This window comes from Sebastes fasciatus, chromosome 1 (assembly GCF_043250625.1).
Source record: "Sebastes fasciatus isolate fSebFas1 chromosome 1, fSebFas1.pri, whole genome shotgun sequence".
Classification (NCBI taxonomy): domain Eukaryota; kingdom Metazoa; phylum Chordata; class Actinopteri; order Perciformes; family Sebastidae; genus Sebastes; species Sebastes fasciatus.
Genome location: NC_133795.1, coordinates 40,281,567 through 40,307,724, shown reverse-complemented (window position 1 = coordinate 40,307,724; position 26,158 = coordinate 40,281,567). Strand labels below are relative to the sequence as shown.

General features: G+C 42.6%; 1 protein-coding gene across 12 annotated transcripts in view; it reads right to left on the bottom strand.

The window, feature by feature from the left end:
• The window catches only part of plekha6 (pleckstrin homology domain containing, family A member 6), a 117,790-nt gene that overhangs the window by 15,577 nt on the left and 76,055 nt on the right, over positions 1–26,158 (bottom strand). For 6 of the 12 annotated variants that reach the window (XM_074648845.1, XM_074648817.1, XM_074648809.1 and 3 more), the window contains 11 exons: positions 15,731–15,918; positions 13,115–13,696; positions 11,309–11,795; positions 9,701–9,787; positions 8,094–8,147; positions 5,986–6,057; positions 4,372–4,452; positions 3,076–3,225; positions 2,841–2,936; positions 723–834; positions 475–614 (listed from right to left, as the gene is read on the bottom strand). In XM_074648845.1, coding sequence (XP_074504946.1) covers positions 475–614; positions 723–834; positions 2,841–2,936; positions 3,076–3,225; positions 4,372–4,452; positions 5,986–6,057; positions 8,094–8,147; positions 9,701–9,787; positions 11,309–11,795; positions 13,115–13,696; positions 15,731–15,918 — 2,049 coding nt within the window. Of the gene's footprint in view, positions 1–474; positions 615–722; positions 835–2,840; positions 2,937–3,075; positions 3,226–4,371; positions 4,453–5,985; positions 6,058–8,093; positions 8,148–9,700; positions 9,788–11,308; positions 11,796–13,114; positions 13,697–15,730; positions 15,919–16,927; positions 16,947–26,158 lie in introns of those variants that run through there. The other 6 variants (XM_074648835.1, XM_074648895.1, XM_074648903.1 and 3 more) reach the window with 3 other exon arrangements.

Below are 26,158 nucleotides of genomic sequence, written 5' to 3'. Positions count from 1 at the left end.
TGTTTGGATCGTGTCTGAATGCTGATTGGTGTATTTGGAGTCCTGACATTTTATTTTGAGAAAACTAATCTGTTCTCCTACTCTGGCTTTGGCTGGATTTATAGGATGGTCAAAGTTTGAGTTGGTTCTGCAGTTGAGGTTTTGGTCTGTTTCCTCTATCACAGGGTCTAATCTACCCAAGGACTCCCCAGGGTTTTGGAAAGCTAGGGAAAGCTGAGGAAAGGTGTGTTCATGGGTTTCACAACCATAGTAATTTATGTTTTCTGCATGCAGGGCTGTGTCAGGTTCCCTGTAACTTTTAGGTCTACAACTAGGCTTAGGGTCAGTTTTGAAATGAGGCACTACACATGACTTGGGACGGGGTTTAGGGCTTGATTTTGTACGCACTTCAGGGTTGATTCTAGAGTCGGAGCATGGGCTTGTGCCAGGTTTTGGATTGGGGTTGGTCCCCGGCTGGGTGTGTCCGGTGCTTACCTCCGGGCCCAGGTGTTTGGTGGGGGAAGCCTGGGAGCCGGGCACTGGGGAGAAGGGGCTGAGCGGGCTGGTGAAGCTTACTGAGCTCAGGGGACTGGCTGGACTATTGGTGCTAAAGGAGCCTGATGCACCGCTGGCCACTGTGTGAGAGAAAGAGAGGGAGGTGGGGGGTGGCAGGGACAGAGTTGTTAGAATATGATAGAGACACTGGTATTGCCATTGATTGTTTTCCAGCACCAGTGCGTTACCTCTGTGCTTGGCTGTGTCAGTGCCTCTGGATGAGTTATTCTTGTGCAGTCCCTCTAATACATCCTGGACTCTCCAAAACTCTTTCTGGATGTGCCGACGAACCAGTTCACTCTGCAAAAGCCCGGAGAGACAAAGTTATATGAGAGAGGGAAGGTAAACAGTCCCTAACATGGACTGGAAATATTCAAACCCGAGGAACAGTTTATACAAATATCAATATTCTAGGTGCATAATTTTCAGCCCTTTCACACGAAAAGGCATAATAATGACTCAATAATGTGCGAGGCATTTGTGCAATGAGAACGCCTTTCTTGCTTTTGGCTGGTTATTTGTACGCCATGTCATCTGTACTGACCGTAATGGATGGAAGGGGATTGGTGGATGGGTCCAACAAACACAGGACTTTCTACCAGGAGATCGGTGTTTTGTTTTGTAAGTTAAGATAGTGACGTTTGTGACATGTTTTTAAGGGACATTTGTCACATGTTATCTGTACTTATGTTACGTTGTTTCCATACGTATTTTATTTAGTTTCTGTACTTATTTTTAGCCCAACCATGATGTTTTTCCTGAACCTAACTAAGTGATTTTGTTGCCTAAACATAACTGCGGACGTTACCGTAGTTTTGTTGCTTGGTGTACAAATGCGAAAAGCCAAAAATGCGTCAAATCAGGTTGGAATTTTTTACTGGGTGTAACGATTCCTTTGGTTTAATTCTATCATGCGCATATGAGTGAATGAGTGCATTGAGCAAAACATTCTACTCAAATGTCAGGTCAATCTTTCTGAGCGGCGAGTGGCTGCCAGCCAAACAACCGACTACTATGAAATATTTTTGATTAACCAGTTGGGATTCGCTATGCGTGCACATTTTACGACCTCAGCTGAAAGGTTGTGTCCTGCCGTGTAAAGAGCAGATTTGTCTTCAGTGTTTGACAAATATTAGCAAAATAACTGATGACAAAACATTACATTAAGAATTGAATTTTTGCAGACAGGACCTCTACTTCGGAAAACAAAGTAAAACATCGGTGGCAGCAACATGACGATTGAATTATAAAGGCCACTGACTGCGTTTCCTTTTTTTATATACACCACACAGACATTTATGGGATCAATGAATGAACAAATTAATTAATTATCTTTACATTGCAATTTTAGAAGTTGTGTTGATTCATTAGATTCACATGAATTGAGTCAAGTGATTCACATGTTTTATCATTTAAGAGTTATTTTTGGCATAGGTTTATTTTATAAATAATCTCATTTAAAAACAATACAGGCTAGATAAAACACAGGATTCAAAACAGGTTGTCCCTTCAATTAACCTTGTCTATTTTCATTGAATAAGTAGTAAAAAAAAATACATTAACTATCATTGAGGCATGCCTTGATAAATCTTACAGTGAAGTGATCAATAAATATAATTAACAGGGCTGTGCAGAGGTGTGGATGTGTTCATTTGTGTTTTAGTACAAAACCATCGTGAAAAAAATAACGTATTATTTCTGCGATTCACTGCTTAAACTAACGACGCTCCCTCTCTTCATTCACCCTATAGCACACTCGCTGCTCATTGAGCTGAGGAGGAGGGGACAACTGTAAATGCCGTGTGTTTACAAACAGCAACCAACAAAATGTAACATATTCTAACTTTAAATTAATAAATGTTTACTATTATGAATAGAAAAATTGTGAATAACACGGTTTACGTTTCTTTTTGACGTATCACGAATGTGTTTGTGATAACAGTCTGCGGAACTCCGCGTAGGGACAGAGTCGGGGTAGATAGGTCAAACAAACCCTGAACTTTCACCCAGGACACGGCTGTTCGTATTCAATGTGAAGCCAAAAGTCAAGTTCTCTTATTTAAATTTATTTAATAACATTTCTAACATAGTAATTTTAAGTCGAACCATGATGTTTTTTACTAAACCTAACCAAGTAGTTTTGTTTTTTCTTTCAATTTAAAACATTTAACTGTGTTTAAAACTGTTTTAAAATGTGACCGTAATAAGAAAGAAAATAAGTTTCCCTCAAAACGTAATTGAAAATGCAGATTAGTGGTATGGGAATGCAATTTTGTAGGAGACAGGGTTGCAGTGTGACCCTTTACCTGCCCTCCTGCATTAAGCTGCTCCCATAGATCTCCATGAATGGCATTGGCCTCATCCTCTAATGCTTCAAACTCCATACGAGTGGTGATTAAAGCCTAAGAGAGGAACAAACAAATGCAGTCATTCTCGGAGAATGTTTCTAACACATTTGGCTAATAAATCATGTCTGATGACACGGAGTACATCTTTAAAAATTGCAGCTGTGGGTCCAGAATATGTCCTGCAGTGTCTTACGCTGGAGGCCTGGGAGAGCTCCCCTCTGATGTTGATGAGCTGGTTCTGCAGGGTTTCCTTCTTGAACCGCAGCTTTTCCATGGCCAAAGGCTGGTTATGGTACAGCTCCATCTCCTGATGAGTTGACACCAGTGCTTCCTCTAAGCTGTCCTGGGAACAGCAAGCATGGCGAGCAAGAACAGAAGTTTATTGGAAATGAGCTTTCCCTTATATTATTCCTAAACGTAAAAATAACAAGTGCAGTATTTATTAGCTCACCACTTTGAGTCTTAAAGACATACTTCCGTTTATTATACAAGTTGTGATTGGAAAAGAGCTGATCATGGTTTTATTATCATAATATGTGATGTTAGGACATATAACAGTTTTTCTTAACCTCTGAAAAATTCACTTGCCCACTGGCAGGTTAGGGTTAAATGATGATCAATAATGTTTTGAATGATTGGTTTGAAAAGGTTTTTACAGTCATTAAAATGCTTCAGGATGTTTTCCAGTGTTACGGAAGTGAGTAAAAGCACATATTGCATTTTAATGACTATAAAACAGGGCTGTAAATTGAATAAAATATTTAATCTCGATTAATCACAAATCAATCATACATTTTTTTATCTTTTCAAAATGTACCTTAAAGGTCAAGTATTTAACACTCTTATCAACATGGGAGTGGGCAAATATGCTGCTTTATGCAAATGTATGTATACATTTATCATTGGAGATTAATAAACAACACAAAACAATTACAAATATTGTCCAGAAACCCTCACAGGTACTGCCTTTAGCATAAAAAAATATGCTCAAATCATAACATGGCAAACTGCAGCCCAACAGGCAGCAACAGCTGTCAGTGTGTCAGTGTGCTGACTTGACTATGACTTGCCCAAAATTGCCTGTGATTATCGTAATGCCTTAAGTGTGCAGGAATGCAATACAACAGTCCACCGTGTGGTAATTTAAGATGCTGTAGATAGTGGGGTTGGTCCCATACAAAAGCACCGCAGCGCCTCCAAAATGACTGTAGAATGGAATCAACACACAAACTTAAGTCCTGACAGAAAATGAACATTTTGGATAAGGTGATGTTCATTGCAGGGCTGATGTATTGAATTGAATAGAATGCAGGTGTTTACAAATGGGGAAGATAAGATAAGATGGTTTTCCTTTACTATAACACATTCTCACACCTGGTAAGAAGTTTTAGAAGCGCAGATAAGTTCATAGTTTTTAGGTTTAGGGTTAGGGTTCACAATACAAAATGTTTCTTAAACACACGGTATATTACTGTGAAAGACAACGTACCTTGTCCATTCTCAGTCTGTGGACGACAGCCTCGTGGTCTTTCAAAATTCGGTTCTGCTCACACAGTCGACCCAAGAGTTTCTGTGTCAGACAGGACAGGACATATATTATTGTAGAAAACCAGGGAGAAAAAAATAAAACAAAGATAAAGAGCACAAGAATGTATCTGTGTGAGTACATGCATACAGTATAGGGCCAAAGGTATATGGACACTAGGACATTAAAGCCATATATGATAGCTGAACTATGCTATTCTTAATATGCTGTTGTAAAAGCCTCCACTCTTCTTATCTGGTTTCAGCCACACAAACATCAGTGAAGTCCAACACTAATGTTGGGCAATAAAGGCCTGGCTCATAGTCAGCTTTCCAGTTCATCCCAAAGGTGATGATGGTTGGGTTAAGGCCAGAGCTCTCTGCAGACCAATCAAGTTCCTCAACATCAAACTGGGAGAAGTATTTCTTTATGGAGCTGGCTTCGTGCACAGGGGCGTTGTCATGTTCAAACAGGAAAGAGCGGAACACAAAGTCTTGCCATAAAGTTGGAAGAACACTATTGTAAATATTATTGTACACTGTAGCATTCAGTTTGAAGAAACACCATCTGCATGTAGATGGTGCGGCTGGGACACATCATCAGTGATGAACCCAGGGTCATCGGGTGTTTGGGTCTTTGATTATCAGACACCCTAACCTGGGTGATGATCAGTCCCCTGCTTGTGTCCAAGCGGCACGCTATGCCATGGATCACACCTCTTGATCCACAACCTCGATATAGGCTCACAGCGGGCTTTCCACCCACTCCCTCTGCAGGCCTCTAGCAGCTCAAGGTATTTGGCCTTCTTTCGCATTCAGATTAGGGGCCCAGACTGTAGCTCAAAAATGTAGACAGGGACATTCATATACTTTTGGCCATCCATCCATCCATCTTCAACCATTTATCCGGGGTCGGGTCTCGGGGGCAACAGATCCAGCAGGGGACCACAAACTTCTCTTTCCTTGGCCACATTAACCAGCTCTGACTGGGGGATCCCGAGGCGATCCAAGGCCAGTGTGGAGATATAATCTCTCCAACTAGTCCTGGGTCTTCCCCGTGGCCTCCTCCCAGCTGGTCGTGCCTGGAACACCTCCCAAGGGAGGCGTCCAGGCAGGGGGCATCCTTACCAGATGCCCGAACCACCTCAGCTGGCTCCTTTCAACGCAAAGGAGTAGCGGTTCAAATCCGAGTCCCTCACGGATGACTGAGCTTCTCACCCTATCTCTAAGGGAGACGCCAGCCACCCTCCTGAGAAAACCCATTTCGGCCGCTTGTACTCGCGATCTAGTTCTTTCGGTCATGACCCAGCCCTCACAACCATAGGTGAGAGTAGGAACGAAGATTGACCGGTAGATCGAGAGCTTTGCCTTCCGGCTCAGCTCTCTTTTCGTCACAACGGTGCGGTAAAGCGAAAGCAATACCGTCCCCCTCGCTGCTCCGATTCTCCGGATACTTTTGGCAATACTAATAATATACAATAATATACTTTTGGCCATATAGTTTTATTTGTAACAAAGTGTGAATTATCTGGGTAAGTGTATGTTTGTATGTTTACTATGTACATGCAGTTTCTCTTACACTGGTTTCGATCTCATTGAGCTTCAGTGTAGGATGTAACTCTCTGCTGTAGACATCATGGAAAGGAGGCACCTGTGAAAACAAACACTGAATAAATCATCCAGATAATCACCATCAATCAAACGGTATACTGTAGACAATAAGTACCCCAATGAGAGGAAAGCAATGACAATCATGATGTTATTTATTCTGAGGAATGTAAAGCTTCGTTTAGTCAGAAAGATCCACATTTCTTTGTTGGCAGAGAAATAACGATTGGTCATCCAGAGGATCGACATCAATCAAACGGTATAGACACTTACTACCCCAATGAGAGGAAAGCAAAAGTTTAATGCTAAAGTGGTGTTCTTTATTCTGAGGAATGTCAAGCTTCATTTATTCAGGAAGTCTTTGTTGGCAGAGAAATTACTATTTACCTGCCAAGAGAAGTATCATTCTCAATTGTTATCTTGCCTTGTCTATGAATGATTATTTTCCTGGCTGGGTTTTTATTTTTTTTTGCAGCAGATTGCAATTGATAGGTTTCCGCACAAACATACAGCATGTAACATCTGCCATCAGTTAAATGGAGCCAGGAGAACTCCATGGAGCCATCCCTTCAGACGATATGAACCGGATTTCTGGCGCTCATATGATGCACCCCTGCACCTCGGCCTCATTTGTTAACGTCACAGAAGCTCTTTGGTTCATGTCCCAGAATGAAGAACCGAGTCGACATTATGTCATGACACGTCTTGGGAGTGTAAATAAAGTGAAAGGAGTTCAGGGGGAAAGTTGTTTCCTCCCCAGCAAGCCACCCCAGCACCCCGTCCACCACACCTTGAACACAGTTGTTAAAACAATGTGTCCTCCTAAGATCTGTGATTGAATGGGAATGTGATGAAGGGGAACATAATGTTGTTTAGCTTAAAAACCGATCACTACAGCAGCACCATGGGAGTATGTGATGAATGGGAAAAAAATGACTGTGCACACTTTTATAGACGTGACAAATGAGCTTAATGTCCGAAGAGGTCAACAAGTCTGTACGTGACGAGCTGAGGCTTTGGTTTTAGCGGTGGGAGACTGCCTATGAGGAGAGGACTGTCCAAAAGTGTGCGCCGTTTCTCCCTGTGTATTATTCGACATGTCAAGACTATATAGATTACGCAAACAACAGTGGGATGCAGCCAGGGAGAGGCTATGATGCATGCTGTTCACCCTCCCTTTGGAATACACCTTGTATGACCTAGTTAGTTTGAAGCATATGGAGGTCCTTTTCTTTCTTTTTTTGTTACAGATGAAAGTCTTTTTTTTGCCCAGAACAGTGTCTGGCTGCAGAAGTCTCTGCAATGTCCATAAAATGTCCATATGGACCCTCGCAGACTCGACGAGGCGAGGAAATTTATGTCACACACACGGTCACAGACTCTTGCAGCCAAGTGGGTGAGCAGAAAATATGACGTGAGCTACGTGAGTATGAATATGTTGTGACAGTATGGACAGCATGCAGACGAGACAAGGACTGAAGAAAAGAGAGGCAGGCTTGGGTCGGTATGTTATATCTGGTCTAATAGTCTATACATGCCTTTGTCCAGGACTGAACTGGACTAGACTGGACTAGCCATCACCGGCTTAGAACTTCCCCTAATTAGTTCTGAAGTCAAAAAGGCAATTCAGAAGTTAGTTCCAGCTGGAAAATGGAATGACTAGTTCAGGCTTTGGCTCTGATTGTAGTGCTGCTGGCTGAAGCTGAAGCCTGCCTCCCTGTGGTGCTCTCTCCTCTCTTACTTGTACACAGAGCTTTGCTGTTGAGGATGAGCGCTCCACCATTCGGGTAACCGTGCCAATTAGGCGGCTTCCCTCCAGCACCTGAAGATTCAGCTCAGATTACAGAGACCTGACAACAACAGGACGACTGGAACAATACTGAAACTGTGTTTGGGTAAAGCCAATACATGTTTTTAAGCTACTTTACAGGCAAGCATCCTTTGGAAGGAGAGAAGAAACATAGGAAAAGGAGACTGTAATAGGGAATTAAGGAGACACTGACAATGTCAACACTAACTGGGAAAACAGAGTGTGTGAAATATGTAATGGCAGACAATACAGTGTGTTCATCATCTTACCTGCTGGTCTAAGTAATCCAGGTTGCGCTGGAGCTGAAGGTCTAATATGTCCTCCTGAGCCAAGCAGCAGCAGCAGCAGCAGCAGCAGCAGCGACACACATGGAAATCACACAGACACATACTGTACAGATAGAAGGCTTTCAGGGTGACACAGCAGCAAAGCAAAGCACCACAACCAATCTGCCAACCACACCACTGAAGGCAATGATTAACTGTAACACTGCAAACACAATTCAATAGATGTTAAAGTCTGACTGAAACTGTTCATTTTCCTGTTCTCGGGTGTTTGTTCTGGGGCTTCATCGGTCTCAAGGGACGTGTCCACAGGGGCGTTTTTTATGGGGAGAGATCGCCTCACTTCCCAGCACTGCCACTAGACACAAGGCACTAGAGACCTGATTGGACGAACGCTTTCCCTCGTGAATATAGTTCACCGAAAATGTGTTTGCGAAAATATTTTACGTGAGAAATAAACCACGCAGTTGATGAATCTGTCTTTATTTCAGATTGACAACGGTTAGTTTAAAAGTTTCTCGGGAGTTTCCAGAGGCGACAAGTCGTACAAGACGCCCCTGATTCGCATAAAGTAGCCGATACCTCGCCTGGAAAACCATTGTTGTCCTATGGAAGGCGCGCCTGCAATGTGCTCCACTCTGGCGCAGCGTGTCGCGTTTTTCTACCGTTTCAAGACACGCATAAAAGTTAAAATATTCTAAACTTTTCACTGCTTGTCAATGTCAAACTTGGCACAGGCAGGCAGCGAATCAAATCAAGCAAGAGGCGGGCTTTACTACTTTACCACCAAGGTGGAGAGTTAGTTCATGTGATGACAACTGAGCAAACACCAGCACTGATGAAGACCATACAATATGGGTGAAAGCATCTTGATTTAAGATTATAGGCTAGTGTCAAAGTACTATTTCTGAGGTCAATGAATGTCAGGTCAAGGTCACTCTCATGCTCAAACACAGCTACTTACTCATCAAAATGCATTGTGTGTATCCTTGATGCTTAACTTGATGTGGTGAAAGCATTTCCTACCACATCAAACTTTTCGCTCAATTGTTTCATGGGCATATTACTGCCATCGGCTGGGAAGAATGCCTGAGCATGTTGTCGTTTTTACTGGCAAAACTGAACATGTTACATTATAATATGCTGTCACATTCCCTCTTTAATCGAGTGGCTTGATGCATACAGAACTTTATGGGACTGCTTGGAAGCCTTCTAGTCCATTGATCATGAGTGAAACTGGCGGAATTCATGCAGTTTTGTTCTCTCTGTCATTTAGTTTCTCTTTAGTAAAACTCACACACACAGACTCATACGCATTATACACACAAGAGCAGCTCCAGCACCGTGTTTAGGGACAAGGACAGCAGAGAGGAGTAGAAGACAGAAAAGGTGATGTGTACAGGGTTAGGACACAGAAACAGAGGACAGCTGTGCAGAAGAAGAAACCCCTTAGCCATAGCAAAGCTACACATACCACTGCATTAAGTGCCATAACTACTGTAGACTGTGCCTACCTCCACAGGACTGTGTGTTGACTATGTATGTAAATCCAGACGATGGATATGTATTACAGCACATTAGCGGGAACATACCATTTTATTGTGGATGGAAGGGGATACAGGGTAGTTGTAGTGGTATATTCCTTGGCTTAAGGACCTCCTATCACCAGGGTAGTCATACTGAAGGAGGGAGGGAAGGCAATAAGGAAAGAAGGAAGGGAAGAATGGAGGCAAGAATGAATGAAAGTTGTTAGAGTGGAGTACGATGAATATGGTAATATCACATATACGATACTCACCATTGTTTATTAGGTTTAGCCTTCTCTTGCAGAGAGGCGTAATAGACATTGTTTATTGCTAAGCAACACCTTGCATCACAATAACGCTGGAGTGGAACTTTGGTCCCTATCAAACTCGCTCAAATGATTGGATTATATTATACTTAAAGGTAGGGTCGACGATGTTGGTAAACTAGCATAATTTGAAAGTAGCATCGCCTCAGGAGCTCTGTAAACCAGCCTGTAAATCTAGCCCATGACGGGAGATTTTGACCAATCACAGGTCATTTCAGAGAGAGAGCGTTCCTATTGGCTGTTCTCCGGTCATGTGACCGGAACTTGGCGTTCCTTCACCAGATTTCACAATGGTGGCGGCGTCTCAAACTTTCTCATTTTACATCTAAACCGTGCACTACAAGATGATTCTGAAAACATTTGAGGAGAGAAATAGGCATTAACGTAACATTACATTGATTCATATTTGATCAGCGCTGCCTAGTTTGACCGTTTGGTCGGAGTTCGCGAGTGATTGACAGCCGGCTCTCATAGACGGCAGCTGGACAGCAGACCTCAGATCAGCTCTTACTGCTTGTTTTCCTCCGGTCTGTGAAATCTTGCAGATGCCGTTAGGAGCATCAGGTTACCTGTTTCATGTACTACTGTCATGATATAGCGAACGTTTTATAAAAATAACTTTTTTTTAATCATATTTGCTCCAATCTCGCCTACTGATGCTTTAAGTAATGGTCCGTTGTCGGGGTGTAAAGACCATTTCAACCAATATAACAAACAGTGTCTACTGGATAACATCGTCAACCCTGCCTTCAAGGTCCCAGAGCATGCTCTGAACTTCCTTTAGTGCTCCTGATTCACGGAACGACCTTCAACCCACTTTAATAATCAATATACTCTTCCAACCATGATCACAAACCACTCTATATCTACCTGGAACTGTTTTTATCTTGTTGTGTAACTGCTTTTATCTCGTCTGTCAGTTGACGTCACTGTAACCGAGGGCAACCTTAGTGAAATACTCCAGTTTAAATAAAGGTTTGAATGTGAAAACAAAACATTAATCTCTCGTTCTTTCTTTCACTCCCGGCGACTTTTTGAGACTCTTTTTGTACTGCTAAAGCTTTTTGAATCTGTTTTCATAGTAATAATTCTATTATTTCTAAGCCTCGACGATACTTTTCATTTCATTTTACTTTCCTAAAATCAAAACATTCAGTATAATTATCAGGGAAAACATGGGATACAAGCTTGTTCCCATTACATTATGATTTCAGATCCCCTAAGTAAGTGGCATTTTAGAACAAAAAAGTTGAAATAAGTGAGTTGTGGCCACAGATATTGTCAAGTTGAGGTGGCGGTTACGTTTTATACCCGCTGTATGAATCTACAAACACACTCATTGTTTTACCTTGGGTGAGCTGATGGACCTCCTCAGGCTGTAGACAGAGGGGTCGGCGTAGATCACTTCGTCCCTCGTCCTTCCCGGAAACCGGTCAAAGCGGGCAGACGGCGATCGGGCCGGCGAGGCGAAGTTGGGCGGCACCGGCGAGTAGGGCCCCCCCGATGACGAGGACGGTGACCTGGGGACAGACCTGGAACGTGGCTGGATGGACAGACGTCTCATGGTTGTTTCCATTCCACCGTAGTACTGTGGCCCCCAATGCTCCCTGGGCATCGGGGGTCCGTACATCTGATGGGGTCCGTCCCTCAGCGAGTGGCGCTTCTCCTCGACGGTCCAGCGTCGGTCGTATCCCCCCACGGCAGAGACGGAGCAGATGCTGTCAGGTCGGACCCCCGGCGGGTACAGAGGGTACTCCTCCACATACTGGGGGCCACCGGGGTAGCCATAGTAGTCACCTGAGACGCCCTGGTTCACTGGGTAGTAATGAGATGGGCTGGAAGGACAGGGAAAGATGGAGGTTATTGCCTTATCCAAAGTCATGTCAAGTCATGAAAATAAGATGTAGACACTCAACTGAGGGTGTTTAACATTTTTGAAGTTTTAGTTTTAAAGTCTTAATTTTGTTAAATAAAGGCAAGGGTAAAATAAATACTGTAATGACATGGTTGCCACACATCTCACCATGATAAGACCTTTTTATTATAATCTATAACACATTTCAACTTTATTAACTAAGCACATTAAATCATTAAAACTTCAGTAGGCAGTATATTTTTGGCATCATTGGGCAACAATCCCATAATAACCTTTCAGCATATTGTAATTCAAGTGTTCTGAGAGAAAACTAGACTTCTGCTCCTCCTCATGGCTCTGTTTTCAGGCTTTAGAAAATCTAGCCCGTGACGGGAGACTTTGACCAATCACAGGTCATTTCAGAGAGAGAGAGCGTTCCTATTGGCTGTGCTCGGGTCATGTGACCAGAACTTGGTGTTCCTTCACCAGATTTTACAATGGCGACGGCGTCACAGACTTTCTCGTTTTACAGCTAAACCGTGCACTACAAGATGATTCTGAGAACATTTGAGGAGAGAAATAGACATTAACGTAACATAATATTGATTCATATTTGATCAGTGCTGCCTAGTTTGACCGTTTGGTCGGAGTTTGCGAGTGATTGACAGCCGGCTCTCATAGACAGCAGCTGGACAGCAGACCTCAGATCAGCTCTTACTGCTTGTTTTACTCCGGTCTGTGAAATTTTGCAGATGCCGTTAGGAACACCGGAGGACACAGAGGAACATGATTGTTTCTAGGTTACCTGTTTCGTGTACTACCATCACAATACAGCGAACGTTTTATAAAATAACTTTTTTTTAATCATATTTGCTCCCATCTCTCCTACTTCAGCTTTCAATAAGCTACTCTACTAACTAAATACTGTACATCAAATCAAATTTGTCTCGAGAAAAATTAGAAAATTAGTGCTTCTTCATTTTAAAGGTACCACTGCGAGTCACTAAAATCAGATGTGATCCAACAAATGGGGTTTTGAAAACCAACCTCAAAGTCTGAGGCAGTGGAGATGAAAGTGCTTTGACAACAACATTTGTCAATGTTACTGCATGCCATGAAATAATGAACAATAACGAGGGGACACCTGCACGCATAGTTAAATGATCACCGTTCCAACAATACAGCAGCACCATCAGTGTCATTACTGTATCCCCATGACCACTGAAGCATCATCTGAAGCTAAGTGCAAAGAACTGAAGAGGACGTGAAGAGAGAGAGAGACGGGTGTCACTGATCTACCTGTTGATGTCTTCCTGGGAGGCCATGCCCCGCCGCTGGTTGACCCACTGCTGCAGCTGGGCCATGGAGCTCTTCCTCTGGGCCACCCTCTCCGGAACCGTCCTGGGCACAAAGCCCCTCATCAGCACCACGTTATCCTGCTGCTCCCTGGGGTCATGTGATGGGGTAACACTCCCCTCTGGGTGTCCCTGAGGGGCACGATGATGTCCACTGTGAGTCCTGGATGGAGGGGGTTTGCCGTTGCTGTTGTGAGGCGCAGTGTTGCGAGGGCCGTAGTTGCCCCAACCGTTTGGATGGTGACTCGGGCGAGAGGTGTGGTCGGGACCGGATCCTCCCCCTTCGTCTTCACCTTCTCCTCCGCTTTCTCCTCGTCTCCCGTCGATTTTTTTCCCTTCCTGATCGGAGCGGGGGGTGGAGGGCGGGGGTGTGTCGAGGCTGTTTACCCCGTTGATCTTAGGTTGGGGGGGGAGGTCACCGTCAGTCTCGCCGTGTGTTTGTGTGTGTGGATGTTGCTGTGTCTGTGGGTTGGGTGCCTTGGTCACCATGGTGTGGTTGAGATCCGCCGTGGTGTCGGAGTTTATTCTGTGACATTTGAAAGGAAAAAGAAAGCATGAGGATAGACAGGCAGCTTTGTTTGGTTTCATAAATGATCACAGAAGCAGATATCAAATCTCAACACCGGGCCAAGTAGCTGAGTCAGTGATCATCGCATGTACTGATCGCCCAAATGCTCATTTTATGTTGTTAGGAATGAAGAGTTGTGTATATCTCTCCTTTTATCACAGTAATACCCAGTTCCTCCATCATCAGCACAACACAGAGCCAAGAGGCCACTTCCACTGACTGACAGCAGCTCATGCTGTCCTAATCTGCACTTTACGCAGTGCTTGAATTGGGCCAGTACTCAGAGTATGCCTAAGCTATTTTGTTGGTGCTGTACAATGGCTTCATTACCGTTGGCAGCATGTGCTCCCTGCTACAGAGCCAAATGCTTAGATACATTGATTCTGAAGTTAGTGGCATGCTGTTCCCCGGTGTTACGGTTACTGTGTATTGGTCTGTTTAACTGTGGTGCAGTATTTCATTCATTATGTCAATTAAAGGGACTGTTTGTAACTTCTTACACGTATAAATCATTTTGGGTCGGTGTCCCATGCGCGCTCGCGTGTGGCTACGCTGTTCAGACAAAACTCCAACACAAACTACACGGAAGCACGAAAAACCACAAAGTTCTATCTAGTGAAGCCCGTCTGTTAAACAGTGTTGGCCGCAGTCGGAGGACGCGGGGGAGACCGTAGCTTTGGTACACACTGCAGAAGAGTTAGTTTAGCTCTGAGAATATCTAGTGAATGTAAAGTGGACGTTTGTGCAGAAATAACTGAGGCAGGAAAAGCCAACACTAGGATCAGCATTGATTCATGGAGAGACCTTCGTCTGGTCAGCTAACATTACTGCCAAGCAGCTGAAATATAGAGTGATATTGTGCTTTTAGTTGACGTGTGTCGCCTCACTGTTTATGTAGAGCGAGCGCGAGCCACAGGTGTTGCTGTTAACCAGCAATTTCTGATTCTTACAAACAGTCCCTTTAAGTGTTTCAGGAATATGGGCAGTATTTGGGCAGTGGCATAATTTATTTAGAAATACATTCCTTACAATAAGTGTGCACCACATGTAGTGTTTTAAATGTCTATTCCCACAATAGTTATGGTGGCTGCCTAAATGTATTTTTGTTTCGTACAGGTGAGATATAGTGATGTCAGGTAGGCTTTTGTTTTCGTTTCTTTTCAGCCGTTGTTGGCTGCAGGTAAGTAGGAGGTTTCTTTGCTGGGTTAGGAAGCGTTTTTGAATTTGTTTGTTGTATAGTTTGGCGGCACCAGTAGTCCTTCCATTTTTCCATGACTCTCTCGGAACTCCTTTCTCTGTTGTTTTTCTTGGAGCATCAGAAGCTCATTGTTCTGTACTTTTGTGTTAACTCCGTACACTAAACAATAAACGGCAGTGTTTGCCTCTGACTACATCTGCAGTCTTGTTGCTTCCCTTATCCCTAGACATCTACAGGGTTGTAACACCCAGTAACACCCATTTTATTATTATTATTGGAGCATGAAATCCAAGAAATGGCGACCGAAGTGGAACATGTGTTTCTTATTAAAGTAATCCACTGCAGGTGTTCAGCTTTGTCACCTCATGGGAAGAACTCAGTTGCTTGTTGAAAATATTTTAGATGTTGATGTATGGACAATGGAAGAAGGAATTATACAGGTGTAAATACCATCAAACAACTTGTCTCATATAGTGAGTACATTGTTGTCGATTACAATGTCATTCCTAAGAGCACCACCAGGTGGCACCAAAGTAACTAAATCTAAAAATCTAATGCATAGTACCTCCAACATATGAACAGCACATACAATCCCATACAATATTGCCATGGTGGGACATATTGGACAGGTACAATCAAATAGACTCAGGAGAATATGATTGCCTATGTGTATGTGTGTGTGTGTGTGTGTGTGTGTGTGTGTGTGTGAGTGTGTGTGTGTGTGTGTGTGTGTGTGTGTGTGTGTGTGCGTGCGTGCGTGCGTGCGTGTGTGTGTGAGTGTGTGTGAACAGCACCTCTGTGCTGAATGCTGAATGTAGACCTCTGCAGCCTGGCTCATGGCTCTGATCCACTCTTCCTGTTCCTCATGGCTGTCTGCGCCGAAGTAGTACGTCCTGGTCCCGGCGTGCTGCGCCTGTATGCAGAAGACAACAGGACCGTTCAACTCCCCGTCCTCAACCTCCAACTCCTTCTCTAACCACACCTGCAGAGGGAGACAAAACACAGAGAGAGGCAGCGCATGAGTAACATCACTGTTTATTATGATCACACTCAACATTCCCCCAACATCAGCTTCATCAGCAGGAACTTCATCTCCTCATGCAACGAAGAAGCACGATGTTAAAGACGTCCAGGCAAAAAGGTGATTCTGGTTTATCATTATTAGTAACCTGCTTTATTTGGAGGTCTAACGTCTAACATTGTCGCTAATATACTAAAACAACCTGACTGCACAACTACTGAAAAGTAATTAGAGTAAATCAAAGTCCAAACAGGAAGCGTGTCTTTTAACTGTGGTGGATGTTTGCAACAGACAGTTTGAAGGTCTGATGACAGAGGGTGTCATATGATATGATATGATTTATGATATTGGGCTGTATAAATATAATTGACTTGACTACACTTGAGTTCGGGTAATAATTTTAGTTTGCTTCCTTTCTCTCTTCCGAATAAGTTTGTCTAAATTAGGGGTTTGTTTCCAACCGCTCTCACGGTCTGACTATCCTGACTTATTTTTAGTGATGCAGCTGTGTTCCCAAGATCTCAACGACAAACTTGGTGAATACAATGTTGCTGTTAAAAATAACAGACATAAATATCCGAAAATAAAACCCATGTTGTGATAAACCAGAATCCTCCTTTAATGATATCCATGCACAATCCTCTGGTCAGCTGTTTTAAGCTACACCCTCTGAATCTGTTACAGTTCCAAACAGTTCCTCCAACCTCACTTCTTATGTTCAGAGGTGGTTGTAGAGGTGGTATCGGGTGCAATAACAAAATCACAGGGTGTACCTTTGAACGGCAGATTTGACATGCAGTCAATAACTAAACAACCCAAACAGAACAAGATAAGACTGTTAATGCATGAATCCTTACTGTAGGTATCCAACTGTTAATGCAGACATGCAGTACAAGAGACGTCATCGTGCATTCTTTACAGACAGGACAATTAATGAGAAGAAGGAAAGAAATATCAACAGTGTACCAACCTACTGCACTTTCTACCACAACAGGAGACTGCGAGAGGCCAGCTGACCTCACAGGGGTGGACACAGGTGGGACGGAAAGGAGACAATGAGAGGTGGGGAGAGGTTATGGACATGGTGTCTATAAGAACACAGGTCACTGCTGGTTAGCCTGATGTTTGGGTCTGAATATGTCATCTGTATGGCTGATTCATCTACTACATCGATGTATCGATTTATATTCCTACGATCCAACTACATCGATAGCTACTTGGCAAGGTGTCCTTCACGGGAGACGTATATCGATATAAAATCGATTTGATTGTATGGATACTAAGGATTTGCACCTTGTATTTAAGGACGACAAATGTTGTATGAAAGTTTTTTTTTGGCACTTTTATTGGTAAAGAAATGTTAAACGTTACTCCGGTTCACTCTCCAGACATACATGTATGCCAGCTTCCCAGCTCTGCCCTCTGCAGCGCGAGCACGCATCCGTGGTGTGCATTTAGACGAACGGCGCTCTAGGCTCCTCGCCCTCACACCCGGTAGCGGCGTGGAGGGAGGCCGGCACCGTTCTGCATTAGCTGCCGCTGCTGCGAATGTAGAGGAGCCGGTCTGCAGAGTTTAATTTTGGGGGCATTACGTGAGCAGGCGCTATCAATCCACTTGACGAGGGCGGCTTCACCCAACGGCGCTTTCCCCGTGCGCTGTCGGTTTTTCATTCAGAGAAAAAGACTTCATGACTCATTTCCCCGTCATGATATCTATGTGCACGCAGCATCAGCCTCACGTATCCAGACGAGAAGAGCAGATTATAAAGGGAGTAAAGTAAAAAAACGAAACAGAAATTCAAATAACGTTAGTCGATTTCAAACCATTTAATCGTATCGTATCGCTCTAGATGAGCCAAATATCGTCCTTGAATCGTATCGGAGCCATGGAAATCCTATCGTATCGTATCGTATCGTTGTAAAAACGTATCGTTACACCCCTAATGAAGAAGCTTTTGAACTAAAACACTGAGAACAGTTCACTTCCTGATGTTTTCAGCGCCATATTCAATGTGAATTGAACCTGTGATACACAGGTTTTTAAATACAAATCTATCTGTTTGCAAAAGTTCGCAAAACATGTTGCTATGGATACTAATTGTACATAAGTCACTCCTGAAGGGGAAAGCCTTGTATGGGTAGTCAGTCATGTCTAGAACAATGCTTCACCTTCTTATTGCTTAAAAATAACATGAAATAACATGAAATGAAACATACTAACAATAATCACAGTTGGACAGGAATAAATGCAGCAATGATTCCATATTGTTATTATGTAATATGGAAGACAAAACAATATGAGAAATACACCACAAGAGGGCAGCACAAACAAAGAAGTTGGACAAAGCTGTGGCTTTCTCTGACTGATTCACCAAGTGATGAAAAGCCTCGACAAACAACCTGAGATTAAAATGATCAAGTTCAAAAATCTGCAATATTGACTGTATGCGCTTCAAACTGCAGTAAGACTTGTTATGGTCTCATGTTGTATCTGATGTCTGCAACTCCAGACATCACATACATGTAGTGGAGGAAAACAAGCATGAAAATACTTTTCACAAAACTACTATAAACAGTACTCGGGTACTTGAGTAAAAATGTACATAATGACCTTCTTTTTTTGCTGTTTATCATAAATAACGATGGTGCTCACATCCACTATGATCTAAATACTTGCTTTATTTACACATTTTAACTCCTGCAGAATGTCCATGTTGAGTATGGCATCAATCATAATAACCACTCATATCAATAATACATTCATTGACAGGTCGCTACCACGGCGTCAAAGTTAATTAGAAAATTTTTCTGTCGTCCGAAAGCGTCTTATTCGTGTTCGGTCGTGCTTAGCTCCACCCTCTCGTGCCACTTCTAGTTGCAAAAAAAACAAGACGGCAACGGCCAAAAACCAAGATGGTGACGACCAAAATGCCAAACTCAAGGCTTCAAAAAAACACAAACCAACGGGTGGCGTCACAGTGACTACGTCCACTTCTTACATGCAGTCTTTTCATTAAGTGGTGCTTCCTCTAAGTGTCCTGCTGACCTGATTTCCACATTATTGGCTACTGAAATTTCATCTCTTCCAGGCAGTTTGTAGTTCTTAAACCAGGACGTACATGGGTTCATCCTTAAAGTTCGATTGCCTTTCACTCACAGGATGTTCGGTTTACATAGAAAATAACGTCTGTTTGTTTGTGTGGTCAGTACTCTTTTGCTACTTATTGTCTTCACCCAATGCAGAACTTCAATTGCAAAACTGCCGTCGGGACCCCGAGAAAAGCAAACATCCATGTTGGTCTACACAAATATTTCATCACTTTACTGCTTTCTGCTGGTGACATATAATTCAATTTGATCTAATCTCATTTTAATCTCATGTGATTGAGTCGTACTCCTGCTCCCTCACCAACAACACAATCTCCTCTCCTGATACGGTGCATGCAGATGTGTGTAAAAGATGTATAGACACGTCATTTTAATCCGTATTTTCGACCATAAACCCTCATTTTTATCAAAACAAGAATGATACATTTGGTGTGTGTTTGTGTGTGTGTACCAACGATGCTGCCGGTGTGTCGACAGTTTGGTTGTATATTCGACCTTGACTGCTGAGTACATCATAGTGACTGAAGACCTGAGTGTGTGTGTGTGTGTGCGTGTGTGCGTGTAAGAGGAGGACGAGTGGTACTGCTTTAAGACAGCAAGAGGAAATGATGTCACTGATAAACAGAAGTCACTTCCTTCCACGGTGGAGCACTCTGAGGCTCCGCCTCTGGAGGTGACACGAGGCGATGCAATTGGCTGAAATGGCTGTATAGTAAGGGGCAGCAGTTACCTAGCAACAGAGGTGGGGCTATGGGAAGAGAGTGTGTGTGTGTGTGTGTGTGTGTGTGTGTGTGTGTGTGCGTGCGTGCAGCCTCCCTCCTTTGTCCTTTGTTCATTCATTCAGGTAGTTAGAGGGAGAAGGATGGATGCAGGAGAGAGGAGGTGACACATATCAACATTACCTCTCACAATTCTCTTCTTTAGAATCAAACAAATAGAATGACTGTGCTCATTTATTATTAATTAATATTGTTGGGAACAAAAAAGGAAAACAAAAGACAAAAGGCCAGTGAGAAGGAAGCTGAAAGAAGGAATGAAGGAAAAGAAAAAGCACAAAACAGGAAGTAATAGAAAGAGATGATCAGATAAGAAATATAATGAGAAAAGAAAATATGAAAACGAGGGAGAGAGCAACGGAGCGAGGGAGGAAGAAGGGGAGGTAGACACTAAGGATGGAAGAGATGAACATAAGGAGGAATTGAAGGAAGAACAGGGGGAATGCAGGAAAGAAAGAACATATAAATACAGTAAGAAAAGAAAGAATGAAAAAGAGGGAGGAAGAAAAGGAGGACAGAAGGAAGGAAAACAAGCAAAAGAAAGATGATCAGATAAATATAAACAGGGAGAAAATAAAGAAAGTAATGAAGGAGGGAGGAAGAGAGGAAAAAATATGGATTGATTATACTTCACAATGTTCACAAACTGCCACGAACAGTGACTTGAAAACACGCTTGTTACTTATTCTGTGGTTTATTATCTGCTGGCTGTGTGCCGCGTGTGTGTTCATGATGCATTCAAATGTCAAAGCTATTTTATGGGAAGAGTGAGTACTTTATCCAGCAGAAATGTGTGTAAAGAGTGTGTGTGTTTGTATGTGTACACTTTCAGTACATGATGTACCTGACTAATCAAACATGCCCTCTGGTCATCAGTCCATGTCGACCGACACAAACACACACACACACACACACACGCACAGCATTGCGTGTCATCTTTCTCCATGATGTCCCTGAACTGAGAGTTAAGTTTCACGGCTACCGACAAGTAGCCACGTGCACTACAGGATATTGAGGATGCGATACATTGAGATGCATTTGAGAATCATTGACGGGTAAATCGTAATCGAATCGTGAGGCCGATGAAGATTCACATCTCTACCACAAAGCCACCTGAAGAGATAACATTTTCGTTAACATGTGTTCAAGTGGCAAGTGATTCACTAGAAATGGTCAGGGGTCCACTAAACTTATTATGAATCATCCTCTCCATACCGTGTGCTGTTGCCATAGAAATAGAACAGGAGTAGAATGGAGATTGGACTGTTTTTGGTCATTTCACTAGTACAAAAGGAAATGGGAACACACGTCAATGGGGCAGAAGTCAAAAAAATGTGCCAAACAAAGTTGTCTGGAGATAGCAATGTGTTTTCCTACTCTGTGACGAAGAGTGTGTGGATGAATTTATATGCAGCAGCAAATCACAAATCTGAGTGAGATATGTATTCCTCCCATGACTCCTGTTTACTTAAAGCAGTTGCTGTTAGACAGTAAAGCAGCCTATAATCTGGCCTAGATATAAAGCAGGTCAGCTGTCTCTCCCTCTCACAGACATACCAGACTGTCAAAAACTGACAGAGCTGTGAGAACAATTCACTCACAGCTTGGTGTTAACCCCAGCCTGAGACGGAAGCAATGCTCACCTGCACTACAGATATCAGGCACTAACGTTTGCTGAGGCATAAGAAACGCTTCTTATGTATAGAAGAACGTGCTAAGGTATTTACTTTAATAATAATAAAGTCAATAAAAATGTTATTTAATATGCGCAAATGCCACATTTCTACAGCATATTACGGCATGACTCTACTCGATTTGATCTTTATAGTTGAAATTTGTGAGTAGTACCTAGTACCTGGTACTCTTTTTGGTACCACCTCCCAAGCAAGAGCTGATACTAGAAGGTGGAGTTACAACACTGCAGACCACTGACAGGTCAGAGAGAATCCTCACAGTTTTTAAAAATTCACTCAACGTACACTAGGCCGTACACTATGCTGTACACTACCTACACTACACCATATATTACATCATATACTACGCCGGACACTACACCGTTGACTACGTCATACACTATGCCGTACAATACTTTGTACACTACATCGTACACTACGTCGTACACTATGCTGTACAGTACCTACACTACACCATATACTACATCATATACTACGCCGCACACTACACCGGACACTACTCCGTACACTACGCCGTACACTACGCCGTACACTACGCCGTACACTACGCCGTACACTACGCCGTACACTACTCCATACACTACGCCGTACACTACACCAGACACTGTCATTCAGTACATGTATAGAGGCTTTATTTCATGATTAACAGGTTGATTAAATCTGATTAAACAATAATAAATAAAATAATAATAAAACAAAAAAAATAATAAATAATAATAAAATAATAATAATAATAATAAATAAATAATAATGAGTGGATTGTATTCTTGCCCCTGTACTGCTGAGAACAAATGGTGGTGTAATGGTCATCTGTGTAACACTGACACATCTACAGATGCTGGACAACTTTCCCTGATTTTTGACGTGCTTATTATTCATAGTCTCCAGAGCATGATTCTTCTTATTTTTCTTCAAATAATATCAAACTTTAAACCAGATAGCCATCATGACACTTCCATTAACTACAAACCAAAGAGATTTCCTAATCAAATAGGCAGACAACCACCAAATTAGCTAACCACACTCAAATGCTCAAACAAAAGGAGGAATCCTTGAAGATATTCATGACTACATGGTGGTTCAGTGGTTTACTCTCAGCAAGAACATTCTCCATTCCAAACCCACTGACTGGGTCTCTCTGCGTGGAGTTGAATGTTCTCCAAAGTGTCTGCATGTGTTTTCTCCCGCCGTCCAAAAAGATGCAGATGGTGTAAATGTGTTTATCTGTGTGTGTGTTACTCCTCTGACAGGCTGGTGATCAGTCTTGAGCATGTTCTGCCTCGCACACAACGGGATAAGTGGATATAGAAAATGGACGACCCCATGACCTTAACTCTAGCACCATACTTAGGAGAGACTAGGAGGTCACTCTTAGAAAGACTATGAACATGAAAGGCTCTCAGGACAACTATCAGGAGACTTTTAGCCTGGTTCAGTGTATTACTAAACTCTCTTTGCACCTCAGTATTCCCCAGTCCTGTGTTTGGAAGAGGATCAGCTGGCAGCGGACACTGATGAATGTCGCCTCAGTCAGTGACATGAACACAAAAACGGAGAGAGAAAAGCCACACAAAAGCCCCCAAGGAATGAACGGCAACGTCTTTTCACAGCCACCTGATAGTTCTGTGGAACTGTTTGCTGTCAGGAAGGGTGAGGCTATGCTCCATAGCACACACACACCCACACACACACACACACGCACACATCACACATACACACCCATAGGTGTAACCCTATGACTCTGGCTGTTGAGTCACACACACACATACACCTAAAGCTTAATAATTTACACTATGAGGGGGTAATGAGAACAAAGTATTTAGGGCTTTTACGAGTTATAAAAAAAGGTTCTTGGGTCCAACGCTCTACAGGAATACTACTTTTATATAATAATACTTTTCTTGGAGAACTGAAACACCCAAAGGGCATGGATTAAGATTTGTAGTGATAACATTCAGAACTTGGGGGACAACTACAGACCGGATGTTTGGGTTTGATTTGAAGACTGAGACATAACAAAAGCCTTTGGTTGGACGGAGATTACTCCTCTTACTGAATGTCTCCTTCCTTATACGGCCACACCTCTATACAGAGTCGTGTGGTAAAGCTGCAGGTACAACAGGTTTCGACAGCTCTCTGACGTAGCCGCCGATTGAAAGCAATGCTCCAAAAAGAGCAGAGATCTCTGATGTAGGTGAACAACTCGGCTGAGACTTTTTGATTAAAATGAAGTCTAGATTCTTGTCAGAGCCACTAATCCTTCAAAGACTAAAGACCCAGTCAGACTGGAGCTGGATGAAAGAGAAGAGATAAAAATAATCTGATTATGTATTTATTTTCAGAACTGACTGCACCTTTCTGTGACAACGTTTTTTTTTGTTTCGTATGATGTTGTCTTGTAGGATTCTTTGTTTCTTAGCCATTCCAGCGACATGGCTCTATGGATGGCCATCGCCAGAAATCCATGGCTCCCAGAAGATGAATCCCACTGACTTTGTTCACCAGCAGGTCAAAGTTTCAAACATCTACGAGATGGGGTCGGCACTAAATTGTATTCAGCCATTCATGTTTGTGATCCCCTGACTTTTCCCTCTAGTGCTAACATGCAATCTGGTACACACATCCATGCCAACTATAGGGCAACTTTGACCTTTAATCTATAGCACCATCATCAGGTCCAAATTAAAATCTGTTCAATACTTTGGTTTATGACCAAATGCCTCCAAAACATTACCATCAGTTTGTATTTAGTGCTAATTAGTAAATATTAACCTGCTAGTGCACTAAACTAAAATGGTGAACATGGTGAACATTACCTGCTAAACATCAACTTCATTGCGAGCATGTTAACATTCTGACATTAGTATTTAGCCTCAGCAAGGCACAGCCTCGCAGCTACTAGTGTGGCTGGAGACTCTTAGTTCTATTGAAAGTTAGAGGTTTAGTCAAATCATTTCCAAAAGGAAGAGAGTTCGATTCAATATTCAAAAACAGTTTCAGTTTGGACAAAAGTGCCTGGATCTGCGAGGATCTGCTGAGACCCCCTGGAACCACAAAACATCACTTTAGGTCCATATAGACAGGATTTACAATAGAGGATTAATAATAGTTATAATATGTTGTGTGATCAAATGTTTCCTCTCTTCCCTCATAGCAAAAGTCATTGTTCTAGACAATAATTTAGTTTCAAATTTAAAAAAGTCTAGTGATCAGCATGATCAGTATCATGAGCACAAGTTTCATAAACTTAGATTTAGTCAATCAACTTACTTTTATGTTACGCAACTTTAAATTAGTTATCAAATTTTTCTTTAAAATGACAAATAATCTATGCATCCAGGTTATTCCTAATAAGGATTATGCATTGGGCCAAAGACATGGAAAACCATAGTAGTACATAATGCATGGAATCAGGGTAACACACAGACAGACAAACATATCTATGTACACATTAATGCTGTCAGATCTGAGGGGAAGAATCTTTAAATGATGTGGTCCTTTGGCCTGCTGAAGGCCAAACCTGCACCCTCTTCCCTCAGTGAGGCGGTCTGCAGAGGATTCACAATAGATGCACTGTGACTTCCCAACCCGAGCTTCACACACACAAACATATCAAGTGGCTGGCACGCGATAGAAAACCTTAATGAGCTGTAATCATCTATATATGTACCTGTGCTACATGTCTTAGGATGGGAGATACAATGCAGAATATATCTGAATTACATACCCAATGTGTGAATTTAATTCATTTGTCTTTTGTTGCATTCATTTATTTCCTTTTTCCCTCATGCTCAAGCAAAGAAAAGCTGCTCTCTGTTTCAATGCTTTTAATACGAAGGCTGATGAACTAAATTGCGACTGAAAACAGAAAACTGAAAGTCAACTGAGTCAAAAGCAGGCTTCTCACAGAACTCAAACCCTAGTCTCCACAGTGATAGTCCTGAGTTTGATTCATTCATCCACCACAACCTGCTCCATCCATGTACTTTCTCTTGCTCTGTATATTACTACTACTATTACCGGGTGTAAATAGCCGAATAGCTGCCATCTGATTATTCTCACTTGTATTCTAATGACATTCACTTTATCATGAGGAGGCTTAGTGCCTTGCTGGAAGGATCATTTTGGTTTATTAGAACTTGACAGGTTGTAAACAAGCCACGAGTTTAGCCAGATATAATCTAAACCCTGTAGTCTATAAATGTCAGCAATGATCCCCCATTACACAGAAAAACTGTTTGGTAGGTCTGAGTTGAAGAGTTTGGGTAATCATTACCATCGCCAAGGCTGAAAGCCTAGGAAGGAGGTTATGTTTTCACCGGCGTTGGTTTGTCAGCTTGTTTGTTTGTTTGTCCGTTAGCAGGATTACTCCAAAAGTTCACAATGGATTTGAATGAAATTTTTTGGAGAGTTGGGGTGTTGCACAATGAACAATCCATTAGATTTGGTGGCGATCCGGATTCAGGAATTTTTTTAAGAATTCCGATCAGCCTGAGCATTAAAACCACACACATGCGCAGTGTAGCTGGTGAAGCGTTGATGAGGTGTGACCCCGCCTCCTTCTGAGAGCAGAGAGGTGTGTGTGGATGTTTGTGTGGGAGCTGCTGGCCGTCCGCGGTGAGA